This window comes from Dromiciops gliroides, chromosome 4 (genome assembly GCF_019393635.1).
Source record: "Dromiciops gliroides isolate mDroGli1 chromosome 4, mDroGli1.pri, whole genome shotgun sequence".
Lineage (NCBI taxonomy): Eukaryota > Metazoa > Chordata > Mammalia > Microbiotheria > Microbiotheriidae > Dromiciops > Dromiciops gliroides.
In genome coordinates this window covers 372172792-372192002 of record NC_057864.1, presented here as the reverse complement: position 1 = coordinate 372192002, position 19211 = coordinate 372172792, and the positions used below count along the sequence as shown (strand labels likewise).

General features: G+C 35.5%; 1 protein-coding gene across 1 annotated transcript in view; it reads left to right on the top strand.

Moving 5' to 3' along the window:
* Positions 1–19211, top strand: part of AHI1 (Abelson helper integration site 1) — a 238837-nt gene that overhangs the window by 192268 nt on the left and 27358 nt on the right. Inside the window, exons 22-23 of the mRNA XM_043999819.1 lie at positions 10351–10513; positions 13265–13365. Of these exons, the coding sequence (XP_043855754.1) occupies positions 10351–10513; positions 13265–13365 (264 nt within the window). The remainder of the gene's footprint in view (positions 1–10350; positions 10514–13264; positions 13366–19211) is intronic.

The window sequence follows — 19211 nt, the reverse complement described above, 5'->3', positions numbered from 1 at the left end:
AAGAAGAAAATTCAATTATAAATTTATACCCAAACCAGACAAGTTCATAGAAATGTACTACAATTAGAAGGAAGGATGAGTACTAAAACCTCAAAAAAATGCAAACTTTTCTAAATAAATATAAGACAAAGGAAGGTTAACCAGTGCCTGATGAAATACAGGCATGGTATCTCTATAACTCCAAAAGAACATGTATCATAACTATATTTGTTTGGGTTTGGGGGGGGGTTTTGAGGGGGGGGGGGGTTGTGAGGCAGTTGGAGTTAAGTGACTTGCCCAGGGTCACACAGCTAGTAATTGTTAAGTGTCTGAGGCCTGATTTGAGCTCAGGTCCTCCTGAATCCAGGGCCGGTGCTTTATCCACTGCGCCACCTAGCTGCCCCGCACCATAACTATATAATCTAAAGTGACTCAAAAGAAAATAGAAATCATGAGAGGATGTTAGAAAGGGGAAAAAAAATAGAATTTTTGGCTTTCACAACAAATCATTTTTTAAATATAATAATTTAAATCTATAGTAGCAGGTTTCTCCAAAGAAATAAAAGAACAACAGAATTAGAATACAAATATAGTTAAGGACAAATTGAAGAAAAGAAGCAAAAGGCAATAATTCCAAAGGAATATTTTATCTTGACACAATCAAAAGCTATTGATCTTGAAAAAAGAATTCATAGGAACATTGCGATCATAAGTCTCCCAGAAGAACATGAGAAGTCAAAAAAATATGGCACCATAATGCAGGAAATAATGGAAGAAACTTCCCAAAACTTCTGATACAGAACACAAAGCACCAATCAAAAGAATATACGTATTGACTTCAGAAAAAAGTCCTATACCTCAAACTCCAAGACAAATTTTACTAGATTTATTTATTTACTTGCTTTGCTGAATTTAACAATTCCCATGAAAAGCAACAAATTATGCAAGTAACTCAAACATAAAATAAAGGAAATTCAAATAACACAAAACTATTCAGCAGCCTACTTGGAGACACAGAAGGAAATGGAATGATATATGCTAAAAAACAAAAGCGCTCAATATAAAACCCCAAATAAAATACCTTGTGACTTGAACCTAATCATCAGTGGGGGGAAATGGACATTGAATAAAAGTGAAGCATTTGAGCCATTTAACAAAAAATAATAAATAGAATGTTTTACTTGAAAAAATCCCAAACAACAGAAATACAAGAAAGAAGGGTAAATAAATACAACTGCCAGGGGTAAAAATGCTTCATTTCTTGATATTATTTTCAAAAATAAATAAAAAGAGAAAAACTAACTTGTCTATCTGATTTTTAAAAGGGGTAGAAGGAATAGGACCATTAAGCAAATTTTTAAATGTACTTGGGGACAAATATAAAAACAAAATTTAAAGACATAGGATAAATTATGTTGGAGAAATATGCCTACAATATGGTATGCACCCCGCAACTTCTCCTATGAGTAAATCACTGTATTTTGTAGGAGTAAATTGCAGAATGAGAGGGTAGATAAATGTGAAAGGTGAGGTGAAGTATAGAGGGAAATGTGTGATAGAACCAAATGAAGCCCCTGAGTGAACAATAAAAAGGATATGACTTTTATAGTTTCTCAGAGAAAAGAGGAACTACAGGAGCACAGACAAGGTGGCAATGGAAGGACTTAAAACAAGAGAAAGAAAGGGGGGGATTGTACAAAGGCAATAAAAGAAATTGGTTAAAAGTAGAAACTCAAATTTGGCACTTTTGAAGATTTATTTCCATGAGAAATATAGGAATTGAAAGAAGGGATACATGTTATACAGATTATAAATAAAAGACTAAAAGTTCAAATTAAAGAGAAATTGAAGATAATTGATGAAGAGAATAAGGTAAACAAATTCTTGGGAAAATGGCATAGAAAAAGGAAAAAACTAACAAAGGAAGTTGAAGGAAAGAAGAGGAGGGGAATAACTTAGCTGAGCAGGAAAAAAAGAGGGAGGAGGCAGGAGGAAGAATCAATAAATGAAAGAAATCAGTAAGTTAGGTAAAACTTTCAAACTGCCACAACTAGAGAATGGGTTGACAAGGGGGAGTGGGACAGAAAAAGATATTTCACCAAAATAGATTAAGCAAAACTAATAAAAGGGACAAAGTACTGCTTAAAGAGAGAAAGGGGGAATGCTCCCACCCCCAAATAATTCTAATTTTTAAAAAAACAGCTAAGACTCTAATGAGAAAAATTTTAAACCAGCTCTAATAACTTTAAATGTGAATGGATGGAGCAATCCTGAAAAACAAAAGAGAGTGACAAATTGGATAAGAAAATAAAACCCACAGTATGTAACTTAAAATGGCTACATCTAAAAAGAAAAAACAAGCTTGAAATAAAAATTTTAAGGTAATAAAATTTCCTCTTCATCATGTTAATCCAAACAACATTGAACTTCTCCATGCCATATTAGCAAAGATGACAAAAGACAAAAATGGTAAATATTAGAGCTGTGGGAAGACAAGCATGCTAATGTTCTGTTCATGGATCTGTGCATTGGTCCAACTATACTGGATGTGTGGCCAGAGGCAGACAGTAGAGGACTGAAAAAGAGAGCGGTAGGTTAGAACAGGGAAGTAAGAAATGTAGATGAACTTTTTTAGGAGTTCAATTATGAACGGGAAAAGAGATATAGGATAATAGCTAATAGCTTAAGGGAATGTCAGATTTAAATTAACAGGGTTTGGTGGTAATGGTGATGCTGTTTATTGCTTGGTTTGGATTTTTAAGGACAAAGGAGACCAGAGCATGTTTGTATATGGTGGAGAAGGATCCAGGGGATAAGAAATTATTTAAGATGAAAGAAGAGTCCTTTGTAGTTAATTTGGGTATTCATAATCGTTAACATGACTCAGTCACTCAAAGTTGTTTTTAAAACAGTATTGCTTGTTACTGTATACAGTAGTCTCTTGGTTATGCTCATTTCCCTCTTCATTATTTCATGCAAGTCTCTCCATGTTTTTCTACAGTCAATGAGCTCATCATTTCATATAGCACAGTAATATTCATGATCATATCATATACCATAACATTTTGACTATTATAAATACCCACATTAACTACAAATGACCTATGAAGGACAACACTATCTGCATCCAGAGAAAGAATTGATAATTAGAAGTATGTATCAAATAATTTTATACATATATTCATATTTGTGTCTAATGGTAACCATGGGCGATGGAGGAGGGAGGTAATAGGGGAGGGAAGAAAAAAAACAAAAGAAAAAATTACATGATAACTTTACATATTTCAAAGAAATACAAGGTGTTCATAATATATTTGCAGTTTTGTGTGCAACCATTTTTTATTCTACTATGTTATGGAAATGCTTGTGTTATCTCATAAATTAAAAAAGAGAGAGAGAGAAAGAAAGAAGTTTAGTACAGTGGAAAAAATGATAGCTCTGTCATCAGAGAACCTGGTTTAGAATCCTCAATCTTCTTTCTACCTGTATGACTTTGAACTTATCATTTAACTGCTCTGGGCATCGGGTTTGCTCAGTTAAGAAATTAAGTGGTCAGAATTTAAGGTCCTTTTCAGTTCCAAATCTATGATCGTACTCTATGAAAAAAAGGAATGATCAAGAGTACAGGTTCTGCAAAAGGATGAGGTTGAAAGCCTAGGTGAAGTTAGCCTTCTTCATTAGAGAGTAAAACAGGGGAGCGGGAAAAGGAAAAAGATGACAATAGGATTCCATGTATAAATTGGGGAAGAAGAGGGAGCTTGAAACAGAAAACCTCTATCCTCTCAGTAAAATTGGAAGTAAATTCCTCTGCTAAATAGATAGAAGGTAGTGTAGAAGGTATAAGGAACAAAGCAAATATTTGTAATAATCAATATAGAGAATGTAATCATAAAAATTACACAAACATAAAACCCATTTATGTTTAAACACTAAAAAAGGATATCCACGTAACTAGAAACAAGGTCCATTGATCTAGGAATGGCTAAACAAATTATAGTATATAAATATAATGGAATATTACTATGTGGTAAGAAATGATGGATATGATGAATACAAGGAAGCATGGGAAAGACTTAAATGAGCCAAGGCAAAACAAAGTAAGCAGAGCTGTGAGAACAATATACACAATAACTACACCATTGTAAATGGAAAAAACAATCACAAAATAATCAAAACTGGATGTTGGGCAATTATAAAGACTAAGCTTGGCCCCTGAGAAGAAATATAAGAAAATGCTTCTGCTCAGTCCTTTGGAAAGGTAGGGGGTTCATGAGAGTAGAACATTAAATGTAATGTTAGATTTTTATTTGTGTTGACTAGTTTTATTAAGTATTTTTCTCTCTTTAAAAGCAAAACCTTTGTTATAAGGAACAGCTCCCTAGAAGAGGGAAGAGCAATGATATTGAGGGAAATGTAGGTGATGTAAAAATACTCAATAAAAACTGTTTTTAAAAGAGCATATGGAAGGGCCTTTAATATTGTTTCCTTTAAACTTGAGCTCAAATGCCTTATTCATGAAGTATTTTCTAGTCCTTCCAGGTACTAGTACCTTCCCCACTTCTCCCCAGTTTATAGTATAGTAATATTGTGTGACTTTTGTATTTATTTTGTATATATCTATATTTGTACATGTTTTCTCCTTTGTGAGAATGTAAACTCCTTTATATAGGGCATGTATTGTTTAGTTTCTCTCTTTGTATCCCCCTTGCCTAGAACAGTGTCTTGCACATAACAGTCTCTTTATAAATTATTGTCAATTGATTGAAAAACATATGCAAATGAAACTAAATAAGCATTATTTGCAATGAAGAAATTCTGAAAATTTTACCACTAAATTCAGGGGGAAACAAGAATATCCCCTCTTTCAACTGTTATTTGGTATAGTATCAGAAATAATGACTTTAGCAATAAGATGAAAGATTAAAATATAAACATGAGTAAGGAGGATACAAAAAATAGCCCTAGCTGCAGATATTGGAGCAGCTAGGTGGTACAGTAGATAGAGTGCTAGGCCTGGAGTCAGGAAGACTCATCCTCCTGAGTTCAAATATGGCCTTAGACACGTACTAGCTGTTTGACCACAGGGAAATCACTTAACCTTATTTGCCTCAATTGCTCATCTATAAAATGAGCTGGAGAAAAAAATGGCAACCCCCCCCGCCCCAGTATCTTTGCCAAGAAAACTCCAAATGTGGTCACAAAGAGTCAGTCACAACTGAAACAAATGAACCCAACAAAAACTGCAGATATAATTTACTTAGAAAACCCAGGGGCATCAGCAATAAAATAATACTTTTTAAAAATCTGAGACAATATTTTTAGTTAATTAACAGGATACAAAATTGGGCTCCAACATATTTGCATTTCAGTAGTATATTACAGGTGAAGGTTATAGAAAGAGAAATTCTATTCAAAATTCATGAAGTATCTAAGCGTCATACAACTAAGAAATTCTCAGGAAGTATAAGTGCAACTTTTCAGGATTAAAGGAATACAACAGAGAGAAAGAGAAAGAGAGAGAGAGAGAGAGAGAGAGAGAGATTCCTTTTTCATAGTTAAGTTCACCAATATGTCAAAAATTACAATAGCATCTAAATGAATTTGCTGATGTAATACTAATCTGTATAGAAGCAATCAGATGGTGCATTAGATAGAGCACAGGGTCTGGAGTAAAGAAGACTAGAATTCAAATCCAGCCTCAGATACTTATTAGCTATGTGACCCTGGCCAAGTCATTTAACCTCTGCCTTCCTCAGTTTCCTCAACTATAAAATAGGATTAATAACAGCACATAGCTCCCAGAGTTGTTGTGAGGATCAAATGAAATAATATTTATAAAGCATTCAAGTGTATTGATTGATATACAGTAAATAAATGATATTCCTTTTCCCTTATAACAATAAAACTATGAAGGGGTTACTTTGCAGAACTAGACAAATTAATAAAAGTCATTTGGAGGAACAAAAGATCAAGTATTTGGTCTGGTTTAAAAAAAAATTATGAAAGAGATGATACAAAGCAAGATCTAAAAGCAAATTGAACCGCTGGGAAGACTTCTTATTCAACAAGAACTGCTGGAAAACTAGAAAATAATTTAGTTAAAGATAGGTTTAAATCAGCATTTTATGTGATATAGTATGATAAACTTCAAATGAATAAGTAACACAGTTATTTTAGGTAATATCATAAAAGAATAGAGGAAAATTGAAAGGTACTTTTTTCACTTGGTTAGAGGAAGAATTCAAAATCCAACAAGGAATAGCAGAGATCACAAAAAAAATGAACTAGGTCATATAACATACTAGCTTTCCCTATCTGTCTCATAATAGCTGTAGATTTAATAAGCTTCTCATCTATGTGTTAGCTTCTAATTTATTAATAAAAATACTGAATTGAATAGGCCACAGATAGAATCCTGCAACATTCTACAAAATTACCTCTCTCCAGATGGATATCTATCCATTAATCATCACTCTTTCTGTCTGGTCAATCATCTATTTTTTGAAGTTTCAAACATAGTTTGATATACTATCAGTATTAAGAATTGACATTGAGGGAGGAAAGTTTAAAATGCAAAAAACAAATACAATACCCTTTGATCCAGCAATACCACTTCTAGATTTATATCCCAAAGGCATCCCCCAAAAGAGAAGACATATTTGTGCAAAAATATTTATAGCAGCTCTGTTTGTGGTGGCTAAGAATTGGAAATCAAAGGAATGCCCATCAAGTGGAGAATGGCTAAACAAGTTGTGCTATATGATGGTATTGGGATATTATTATGCTATAAGAAATGACAAGCAAGATGATTTCAGAAAGACCTGGAAAGACTTGTGTGAACTTATGTATAGCGAAGAGAGCAGAACTAAGAGAACAATGTGCACAGAAACAGCAATATTGTTTAATGAAGAACTGTGAAAGATTTAACTATTCTCAACAATACAGTGATCCAAGACAATCCCAAAGGACTATCAATGAAACATACTATCCACCTCCAAAGAAAGAAGTTATATTCCTGGAATATAGACTGAAGCATGTTATTTTTCACTTTCTTTCATTTTTTTCTTTTATTCAAGCTTTCTTATACAAAATGACTTAATATGATAATGTTTTACATAATTGCACATCTATAACCTATATCTGATTGCTTACCCCATCAAGGATAGGGCAGTGGAGGGAGGGAAGGATGGATACAAATTGGAACCCAAAACTATAAATAAAAATGTTTATTACTTTAAAAAAAATTTTCTAATGCAAGACCCAAAATAGAATATAAATCTGAGACCACTTAGGGTAGTGATAAACCTTATCCCCTGAAAAAATTGTCAACACAATACAGTAATTGATGTTTATAATAATTATTGAGTCCTCAAGAAAAGACATTCTATTTAAGAAATGAGGGGTATATGAAATTTATTTTAGAAGAATTCTACCCCAAACTGCTAAAACCACAAACTACCAATGAGGCCCAGCTATCCAAAATAATTAATTCCTCAAAAGTTCTGGTTAACTGAGCTTCACTGTGTTTTTAGAGTTGTATAGAAGGAGCACTAAGCATGGAGCCCAGAGACCCAGATTTGAATCCTACATTACATCCTTCCTTCCTCTTTATAAGCAAATCTCTGAGATTCTATGTTATTGTTAATTAGAGAGAATACTTCTACTTACTTTGCTGGGTTTTTGATAGAAAAGCATTAAAAAAAAACCTTAAAGTACTAAAATAAGATAGTTATTATAACAGGCATTGTTATTCCTCCAAGAATTTCCTGCAGTTCTTGAAGCCATGTGAAAGTAAGATATATAGGATTCATGCTTTATATTTCTGGAGACAGTGATTCTTGGGAAGAAAAGGCAAAGAATAAGGACCTTCATCAAATTTTGATTGGGATCCTAGCTTTTAAACTTACTTCAGAAGCAATAACACTGGGAAGAAGAGAACTTGGGGACTGAATAATAATAGCTGATGTTTAATAATAACTGTAAAATATTATATATATATAATTTATAAGGTTATATACATATATATATATAATTTTCAGTTGATCCTCACAGCAACACTATGAGGAAGGCATCATATAGCCACTAATATGCCCTTTTTATACCTGAAGAAACAAAGTCAGAGAGATTATATGCTTTGCCCATTTTAGCTAGTGAATATTGGAGTTAATATTCAAACCAAGGTGCTGCCTGACTACAAGTCCAAAACACTTTACACTACACCATACTACCTTTTACCAAGACTTTTCTGGAAGCCTCTGTATCAACCCAGAGTCAATAAATCTTAGAACCCCATGGAATTCCGCTTCCCAGTCTATTAGAACATACTATAGTTCTGAAGAATTTTTTTGTGTGTCAATTTAATAGCTCTGTATTATGAAGCTATTTTAGGGATTTATCTATAATTAAATATTTGACTATATACAGTTACATGGGCAGCTAGTTATTTCAATGCATAGAGAGCACTGAGCTTGGAATCAGGAAGACTCATCTTCCTGAATTCAAATCTGGCCTCAGATAATTACTAGCTATGTGACCCTGGGCAAGTCACCTAACCCAATTTGCCTCAGTTTCCTCAGGAGAAGGAAATAGCAAGCCACTCTAGTATCTTTGCCAAGAAAACCCCAAATGGGGTCCCAAAGGGTCAGGCACAACTGAAACCAAATAACAACAATACAGTTATAATTGTCTATTTTACAGATATCTTAGATCTTGGAGCTACCATAAAGGCAGTTTGGCAAGATGATTAAAGCATTGAATGGCCCTCATAAGACTTGGACTCAAATAGTATCTCTGACACTTATTTGTTGTCTGATCACGAAAGTCACTCAACCTCTCTAAACCCATCTGTAAAATGAGGGGGTTCAACTAGATGACCTTTGAGGTCCCTTGAAGTTCTAAATCTATGATTCTATTAATTGAATTGAAAAATAGAACCTTCCCAGATGTTAAAGACAATTTCTAAATGTACAACCCAAATTTTAAATGAATCATAAACTTCCACAGTGAAGTAAAATAGTGATAGGCAAAGTCAAGAGTGGCGCGAGATGAGAAACATTGGAGGGAAAAATAAAGCTTTCTCATGTATAGAATGAGCAAGTTTTCATACAGATGTCTTTGTGATGTCTTAAACCAATATGTACAAGGAATGGAAGATCTCATTTAGTTTCCTGGAGTAAGTTCCTTCTGAGCAGGATCAGTGTTAATTTTTTGGATCCACCATAGTACCTAACATAATTCTAGGAACAAAGTAAACTCTTGATAAATACCTGTTAAATAAATTGATTGAATTTGAGTGCCATTGTTGACCTTGTCCCTGTAATAATATGGATTTGAAATCTGCACATGTTTCCTTTAATAAGTATAGATTATGGGGCACCTAGGTGACGCAGTGGATAAAGCACCGGCCCTGGATCCAGGAGGACCTGAGTTCAAATCCAGCCTCAGACACTTAACACTTACTAGCTGTGTGACCCTGGGCAAGTCACTTAACCCTCATTGCCCCTCCAAAAAAAAATAATAATAAGTATAGATTCTAATACTTTTCAAATCCCATGAAAAGCAGAAGAAAGCAAAACATTTTTTATGATGAGCATAGACACGATTTACTATAATGCATCACATTTTTACTACATTTATTAAGATCTTCTATCATCCTTTATGACTTCTCAGGAGGGGAAGGATTTCTATAATGTAGATAAATAGCTATCAATAATCATGATTCCTATAAAGACAGTAAGCATCCTAACCAAAGGTATTTATTTTTCTTTTTCATCTTAAATGCCTATCTGATGAAGGGTTTTCCGGGAGCAAATGAAAACTTTATTATGCAGATTATTATATAAACATTCAACATACAAATATTTATACATCATTTTTTTTTCTACCAAAGAGGCATTAACAATAAACCAAGAGATCAAAATAAAGCTTTACAATCAAGTTTTCCATTGGGGGTTTCCTTTTAGCAAAACTGTCAAAGTGTCAAAGAATTTATTCAAACACATCTGCTCCACACAAGGATAGAACGGGATCTAAAGGTGGTGATACAATTCTAAGAAAGTGAATGCATGAGCTTTTTTTCTCCCCATCACCTTCACAAGTAAATTGCTTGAAACAACTAACATCTGCTGTTTTGAAGCTAATCTTAGTGTATTGAATGCTCTAAACCATTTCTCCATCCCACAGTCCTTTATCTTGCTTCTCCTGCTGCGTTCCCACCACCCCTGATCCCATTAGCAAACCTTGAGACAGCCTCAGCCTCACCAAAGTGCAGCTTTGGTTTCAGCTGCTTTTCTGCAAGAGGAAGTGAATGTTGGGGTTTTTTCTCTGTGGCACAGTTGTGATAAAGCTGTGGTGGTCTTATCTCTCTTTTAGGTAGTGGCTCTTTATGACTACACAGCGCATCGATCAGATGAGCTAACCATCCATCGAAGTGACATTATCCAAGTGTTGTACAAAGATAATGATAACTGGTGGTTTGGCAGCCTCACAAATGGACAACAAGGTTATTTTCCAGCTAATTATGTGGCTGGCGAAAGTAAGTTTTATGCTCTTTTCCTGATATACTAATGTGGGTATAACTGATGGTCTAAGATTTTTATCATTTTCTTCTGTTTAATTTGCCGAACTGATCATAGGATCAGATAGAGTGTTGGAAAGGACCAAGAGGTGATCTAGTCCAACATCCTAATGATAATAAAACTGAGGCCCAGAGAAGTGAAATGGCCTCTAAGTAATTTGTGCGTGCAAATAATCAGACTGAGGTGTCTGTTAATTTTGTGTTTTCTCCTCCAAAAAAGAAAAAATAGGATTACTAACACATTAGAAATCTATTTCTTGTGTTCTGAGATTGGATAATAGCAACCTCATTGTCTGTAATCATACACAACGCCCCTCCAGTTATCAACCTTCTTTCCTGTCCCCCTTTCCCCAGCCACCTGCTTCACACAATTTTGGCAGTTCTCAGCTCCCCACAATGTCTCCTCGGTTCTTAAGCACCTAAGATCTCCAAGCTCTCTGACTCCTATTTTGTAAAGTTGTAGATGTCAGTCTCAACCTGTTATATTTAAAAAAAAAATACTTTCTCCTCCACAATAGATTATTTCATTCCCCCAAGTAAACCAAGTAAATGGAGAAGAAGACTTTATTTTAGAAAATGTAAGTTCATCTAGAAATTCTAGATCTGACTTTCTGATAGCTGTGGATTGACTACTAGATCCCCAAAGGTGGAAACAAAAGTGACGTGAATATGAATTGGACTTTAAAAGAAATAAAGAAACTTAAAAGCAAAACAAAAGCCCCTCACAACAAAGGAAGTAAATTAATCTTCTATGGAAGTAGCCATCAGTTCACCAATGAGTATAAGGATATAAAGAAAAAGAAACATCACTAAACTAAGAGCCAGAAGATCTCAGTTTTAGGCCTGTGGTTCTTCTTTGAGATCCTGTGCCTAGCTCTTAAGCACCCTGATCCTCAGCTTTCTCATGTATAAAATGAGCAAGTTGGAATAGATATTCTTTAAGGTCACTTCTAGCCCTAACATTCTTTGTTGGCAATTGAATGATATATAATCCTAACAGTTGGACATACTCTTCAAACCCTAAAATTTTAGAGATCCTAAATCAAAATGTTCATCTAGACAATTCTCAACCCAAAACTAATGGGTTGTGTCCAGAGTTTGTTTCTAAATCATTTGGTGTAGAACTCAGGATTCGCTCACTTAGAAACAAGTAAGCTTATAAATGGCTGTTAAGTACTCCAACTATTCATCAAAAGCCTGTTTAACTCATAATATAGGCAGGAATGTATCACAGTAGACAGAATGCTCGACCTTGAGTCAGGAAAACCAGAGTTTAAATTTGGCTTCACATACTAGTGGTCAAATCACTTAAACTTCTGTCCACCTCAGTTTCCTTTTCTGTAAAATGGGGTTAATAATAGCACCTATCTCTCAGGGTTATTGTGATGATAATAGGAGATGATATTTGCAATGTTCAAATTGCTTTATAAGTACTAGCCATAAATTTTCCTCTTTTCAACTTCAACCCACTCCCAGGTGTTTTTAAGGACAGTTAGGTGGTGCAGTAGATAGGGTGCTAGGCCTGAGTTAATATTTGTAGCACAATGCCTGGGACATAGCTATTGTTGTTGTTGTTGTGTCATTTCGGTCATGTCCAACTCTTTATGACCCTGATTTTGATTTTTTTTTTTTTTTTGCAGTTACACTGTTTAACATTCAGACATTCAGAGATTCATTAGGGCAGCTATATAGGATGTCCTCTCTCCTCACTGCCACTTCAAAGAATCTCTTCTTTCAAGATCCAACTTCGCCACCTCTGTTTCTAAGACACCTTTCTTGATTCCCCCCAGCTTCTAGGATCCTCCCTCCCTAACTACCCTGATTTTACCACTTTGTATTTGTTTTCTTTATATTTACTCTGTATTTGCTTAATACAAACACATATGTATTTGTTGCCTCCCCTGTTAGATTGAGACCTCCTTGAGATTGAAGATTGTTTCATGTTTTATATTTATATCCTAAAACCCAGTATACTGCCGGGCACATAAGAGGTGCTTTATAACTGCTAGCGGATTATCTGATGCAGTTGTTCATTCATACCGGTAGAGGCTGGTACTTTGGCCCTCAGTTTTTTTGGGGGGGTTTTAGGGTTTGGGTTTGTTTTTTTTTGTTTGGGTTTTTTTTTTAATGTCTAAAGGATGCTTATTAGCACTAATGAATCTCAAAATGTCAGAATGTCAAACAGTGTAATTGGGCAGGGGGAACAAGCAGTAAAGAGGAATGTGTTTGGAGGCAGCCCTATCAATACCCAGAATAGTTTCTGGTTTTTGACAGTTCCTTTGCTTCTTCCATATCTGAACACACAGTTTTTCTATAAGCCCAATTGTGTGTCTCTGTTTATGGTAGGGAGAAATCTGGTTAAGGCTAACCATTTGTAATTGTGAGAATCTTTTATAATTTATACTTTGTTTGGTGGCTTATACATTATATTGTACTATTATAATAGTGTGTTATATGTGCATATGTCTACATAGATGTATATTTGTATACATATACATTTGCATATATACATATGTTTTGTTTGTGTGTCTATATTTTATGCATGCACACATGCATGTATGCATATATGTGTGGTGAAATAGCATTAACAAGGAAGACTACCAGCCTCATTAGCAAAATCTGCTTTATTTAACCCTTGCCTGCTCATATTATTTCCACAGTTCCCTGCATACATATCTGCAAATCACATTTCTGTGTTTTTAATCCTAGAACAGTATGAAGTCCAGTCATCAGAGATAGTACAAGAGTCTTCTTCCTATTTTTCTACTAAACAAAATGGAGAAGAAAAGAGATCTCCAATTCCACAAGAGGTAAATATATATGAGAGAAAGGGAGTGTTTATGCTTGAGTGTACACTTTTGTTTCTTTTCTTTCAGGTTAAATTACTGATGATTTGTAACTCTCATTTGTTGATCGCATTACTTAATCTGCTGCTTTGATTATGAATACTCTAGCCTCTTCCTTGACTGTAGTTGAGTAATATAGATATTTGTATTTACAGATAAATGTAATGTTTAAAATTATGCTTGCTTGTTGGATAGGATCTAGCTCCATTTATAGGAATGTGCTAATGTAAATTTTAATTCCCTCCCTGCCCCCACATGGCCTCCCTTTAAATCCCTTTAAAAGATTGGCATCTGAGGTCAGTCCTCACAGTGTTAGGATTTTGTTAAAAAATTAAACAGTTGGATAGAGCACCAGCCCTGGAGTCAGGAGTACCTGAGTTCAAATCCGGCCTCAGACACTTAATATGTAACTAGCTGTGTGACCCTGGGCAAGTCACTTAACCCCAATTGCCTCACTAAAAAACAAAACAAAAATTAAACAGTTGAGAGTGATTGAATCCTTTTTGTGATCCCAGCACTTAGTGAAGCTCTGTTGTAGTACTAGACAATTAAGGGACATCCCTTGCCTATGATAACTTACCTGGCTTCCTGTTGCATCTAGGACTACTTAACCCCAACCAGTAGCTACTACTTTATTGGATTCTAGGGTTGAACCTGTCTCTAAACTTGGAAATGAAGATAAGTAGCCCTAGGTCATTTTGACCAGCTCAGACTGAATCAGTCTTACAGTTGGCCATGCACCACACTCCGATTTGTTCCTGCTTATTCCAATTTAATCTTGGAATCATAGGATGACATATTTACTGAAAGGGACTTTAGAGATCATTTAGTCCAAACTGCTCGTTTGACAACTGAAGAAGCAGGCCTATAAAGGTGAGATGACGTGTCCAAATCACACAGATAGGAAATGGTAGAGCAAGATTTGAAGCCTAATCTTCTGACTCCGGGTCCTTCTACCATAAAATTCCATTGCTACTCTTGTTAATAAAATAAGAAAATATTAAAGAACTTGAGGAGTCTGGGTTTTTTAAGACTCTGCCAAATGAAGCACAAGTTCTGGGAGGTTCTTTAATCTAGGCCCCATGACAAATTATATTCCTGTCATCTGGAGGTCATACTAGCAAGGTTAAGCGACACCATAACTAGAAGGTTGATGATGAATCTTTTCAGCCACAGGAACTATTGAAGACAACTTCTTTCAGTGTGTAGCGGGTGAGAAGGGGTGGAAAGGGTTGTAATCTGCATCAGTAAAGGGAGTATCCATAGTGATGCAGTCACAAATCTTCTGAGGGATCAAAGTAAGAATTATATTCAGATAATAGGGTACAAGCTGAAGTGCTTTAGATAAGCAGAAATTAATGTGGACCAGAGTAGTTAGAAGAGGTAGGACTTTGGTTGAACTTTAAAGAATATGAATATGTAGTAAATCTACATATAGTGTGTGTATGTATATGTATACACATATGTATATACATATATATACATCTGCACATGTATATATACATATTTAGATAGATACTTATAATGTTTAGGAATTTATTCTTGATATATCCAAATTCAAGTAGTGTAGTCCCTAGTTAGTATTTGTTTCTACTTAGAAAAGCATGATGCATATAGTAAATATCCGACTAATTGTTAAGTGGAAATGAGAAATGACTTGTAGTTAAAAAAAAAAAAAGAATCATGGAATAGGAGATGGGTTCTAGTTCTAACTTTGCCACTGACTGTGTGGCATTGATCAAATCACTTCTATTCCTTGGCTTCATCTGAAAATAATAAGATGTAAATTGATGAACTTCTAAAACGATTTTGAGCTTCAGAATCCTATACACCTCTATAGTATTCTTAGGGAAAAGTTTTAATAAGATATCAGTACATATCTAAAAGGAAGCCCTTGGGAAGCTCTCTTATTGTTCCAGATAACCAAAGACCTGAGGAATATAGTGAGTCTTGAGGGCTTAGAGACAGAACCTTAGAAAATGTATGACTGAGGTTCCCAGTATGATGAGAATCTCAGTATGATCATGTTTCTTGAGCCATATGCTGGGTATCCCCAAAGTCTTAGTTCAGTTTTAAGCTTTATTAGCTATTAAAGGTCAAAATAGCTGTTTAAGCTATTAAAGCTTAAAACTACACTAAAACTTTTGGGACACCTTGTATTTAATTATTTCAGTAAAATAGTTTTGGTTTCAGAGGAGCAAACAGACTTAAGTGACTTTAGTCTAGTACTTGGTTTGCTACAATAACTACTATACTATAGAGCCCCCAAAACTATGAAACACCATAATTTGTGCCATTATCTAGCTCTCTATGTGTGTTGTCCACCCCCACCCCCCACCCCCCTCACTGTCTCTCATATTTCTTTTGCATTTCCTTCTTGTGACCTTCTTAACATGCCATTTCAGAATTGTTCTCCATAAACTCCTATTAAAAACTTGGTAGGTTTTTTTTTTCTTTCTATACAAACTCAAGACTAAGAGGCAAAATTATACCTTGTAACAGCTTGGCAGCTGCCAAGTCTTAAAGGTTTGTCCAAGTGGAACACACCTGCTCACCTGCTGAATGTGCCAGGTACCTTCCAACATTGCACTGATTTCATTAAAAGGTTGGTGGCTTAGAGCAGCACATGTGTGCAGGCATATCTTCTCTATGAGATACAGAGGGGAGGAGATCGAGTAGTGGGGGTTCCACCTAGGCCCCAGCTCCTGAATTGGCAGGCACAGAGTTAAATCCCTAAATCAACAGGAACCCAAGCCACAGCAAGTGGGAAGGGCTATGGAAATGAAGCAGAGAGTTTGCCTGAAGGCTCATTCCACAGTTTATTCTGAGGAGCACTTTAAAGTACTGGGCTGATAAAGAGAAGAGAAAGTATTGATGCTATCAGTAAGGACACAAATTCAAGAGCTTTGAAGAAAGTAGGGTTGATAGTGCTGGCTAGTTTTCTCTTTGAGGTTTTTGCTTTGTTGTGTACTAAATATAACCTTAGTTATCTACTTATGTAGGGAGGAAACTTAGGATTCAGGTTTTTAGTAATAATGATAATTCATAAGTCTGTAGAGCTATAGGATTTACAAAGCACTTTCCCAACAAGAGCCCTTGGAGGTAAATACTACTATTATTCTTATCACCATTTTACAAATGCAGACACCTAGGCTCATAGGTTAAAGGATTGTGCATCTCTAGTAAAGTTGGTAGAAATCTGAATTGCCTATCTCCAAATCCTGAGCTCTTTTGTCAGACCTCTCATGTTTAATTCCCTCTGTCTTTTTCAACAGATAAAGCATATAGTTTTTGCATCCTGCAGATCTACAGTCCTAAAAAGTCATTGGTAAATAAAATTGAGTCATTTTTCTGGGACTATGGAAAAGCTGTCATTTATATTCTCCAGAATTTTTTAGAATAACCCTCGCATTGTCCAAATAAAAATAGTTTTAAAAGACTTTCCAATGATGATTTGCATTTAGGTAGTACTTTAAAGTTTACAAAGCACTTTCCTCCAAACAACTGGGTGAGGTAGGTAATGCAAATATAGACTCATTACAGATAATGAAACCAAACCTTTGACTGGCCCAAGATCTGGCATTTAGTGTTAATAGGTCTTCTGACTTGAAATCTAGTATGCTTTTTACTGTTAAAAGGGATGGAAATTGTATTTTGTACTTAAGTTTGTCAGAATATGGAAGGCTATTGTTTGGGGGTGTTTTTTTTAATCGATTTGAGTGAGTCAAAATTGGTTTAGTGGGCACCTTGATTTGATTCAATTCAACAAGCATTTATTAAAAGCCTACTGTGTGAACAGAACTATGATGTAGTGCTAAGTATACAAAGATATAAAAGGTCAGCTATGTGGCATAGTAGAGAGAGCACCAGGCATACTGTCCAGAAGACCTGAGTTCTAATTCGTCCTCAGACACTTACTAGTTGGAAGCAGGTTGGGGGGGAGGGGGGCGTTGGTGTTCAGGAAGGACTAGCACCTCTAGGAGGGGGCTTGTGAATCCTTTTCAGAGCTGCTTATCCACCTTTGGTGTCTACTTGATTCACTCATAATTAGTCCAAATAATGATCTGTTCAGATCTACTTCTACATAAAAGCATGAGAGCTAAACTTCATGATATTGTTTCCAAAAATAAACCCAGATATTTCTAACTTCTCTTTAATCCATTATAGATATGAAACATGGGACTCCTAATAAGGGGACTGAAGTAGGGGGAAGATCATGTGAGTTGAAATAAGGGGACAGAGAAGAGAGATGTCATGGATATAGGAAGACAATTCTTGTTCATTAATTGGATATATAAGGTGAGAGAAAGATTAAAGTTTGAAGATTAATGAAGGTTAGTCCTTCCTGAAAGCTTGTGAGATAGCTTAGAGACAGGCACCTGAGGGAAATAGGAATTGGATGAGCAATTCAGGGTAGGTATCAGGTAACTGTGGGGTAGAAGGAAATGATATGTAGAAAGTGGCCTGGCAAAGAGCCAGTCTTGACTTTACTCAGAAGCTTTGTATTTTCTAGAATCACCCACCACTTTAACATTGCCTTCCTTTTCCAAGCACTTTGCCTGAAATGATGCAGAGTTGGAATGGGATATGTTTCATTGCCTCAAATTGAAGTCTTTTGCAATTCCAGGATTCTGTTACTGAAAATGTACTATGATATCTTTGGGTTAAGTGCAAATGGCACGAGCAGCAGTAGTAGAAATGCATATTATAGTTTATTCCTGCATTTTACTAACATAGCCATGAATCAATCATAGCTTCAGACAAAGGCAAGTCCCATTTGTGTGTGCCTGGAGATAATAGCCAAATATGAAATGTGCCCTAATAAAATTAAGCTGTATCCCTTGGCTGCTACATATTTTGTTTACATGATAAATTAACTGTATGCAAACCTTTGCTTCCTGCATCTTGAGTTTCTTAACTCCATAGCTACATTAGGTCATCATGGTCTTTAATTACAACATAAAACTGCCAATGTAAGTTCTTCAAGAAACATAAAAAATAACTACTATATTTAAATATGTTCCCATCAAAGAAGACATATACAATAAAAGATCCTGTTTAAGTACATTTGTTACTCATTTGACTTTAAATTGTTTATACTTAATTCTTCTAATCTTCACAGTTGCTCCTCTCCCATCAAAGCAGGTGTGTCTTTGCAAATGGGGGAATGATTCCCCAGTTCAAGTACCCCCACTGTAAGGGGCTAAAATTTTAGCTAAACTATCTAAAATCTAATGAGTGGTCGCCAATAAATTATAAGCTTTGGCAAGAGTATTTAAATGTTTAAGTATTTATTAAAGAGCATTAGGATCAGAGAGAAAGGTAAAAATCTAACTATTTCTAAGAGACCCTATCATCCGACCCACCATGACGAGGTCAGGAACCAAAAAGAGCCAGAACCCCTCCACCAGTGTCAGCTTCCTACTTTGTGTCCTCCTCCCAGAAATGGGAGGCTCCTCAAGTTGATTGACTGGTAGCTTCGCTAGACAGTACCCACGAGCAAACATCACTTCCTGAAGCTAAGGACCTTGACCACATGGCTTGCCCTCAGAGGCCTTCTTCTCATGGCGGAGCTTTGCTACAGTGTCTCCAGCAGGTGGCGTCATTCCAATCGGTACACCACTGTATCTTAATTTCAGGAGAAATAGAAGAAGGATAACTTACATGTCTGTGAAGGCACTTCTAAGACAAAGAAGTGAGATTATTTTTCAGAAACAAATTAGTTTGGGATTATTTCTGACTAGGAAATTCCCCTTTTCGTAATCAGTATGGTTCCCTTCTAGAAAACTATACCCTGCCTAAGATTGTGT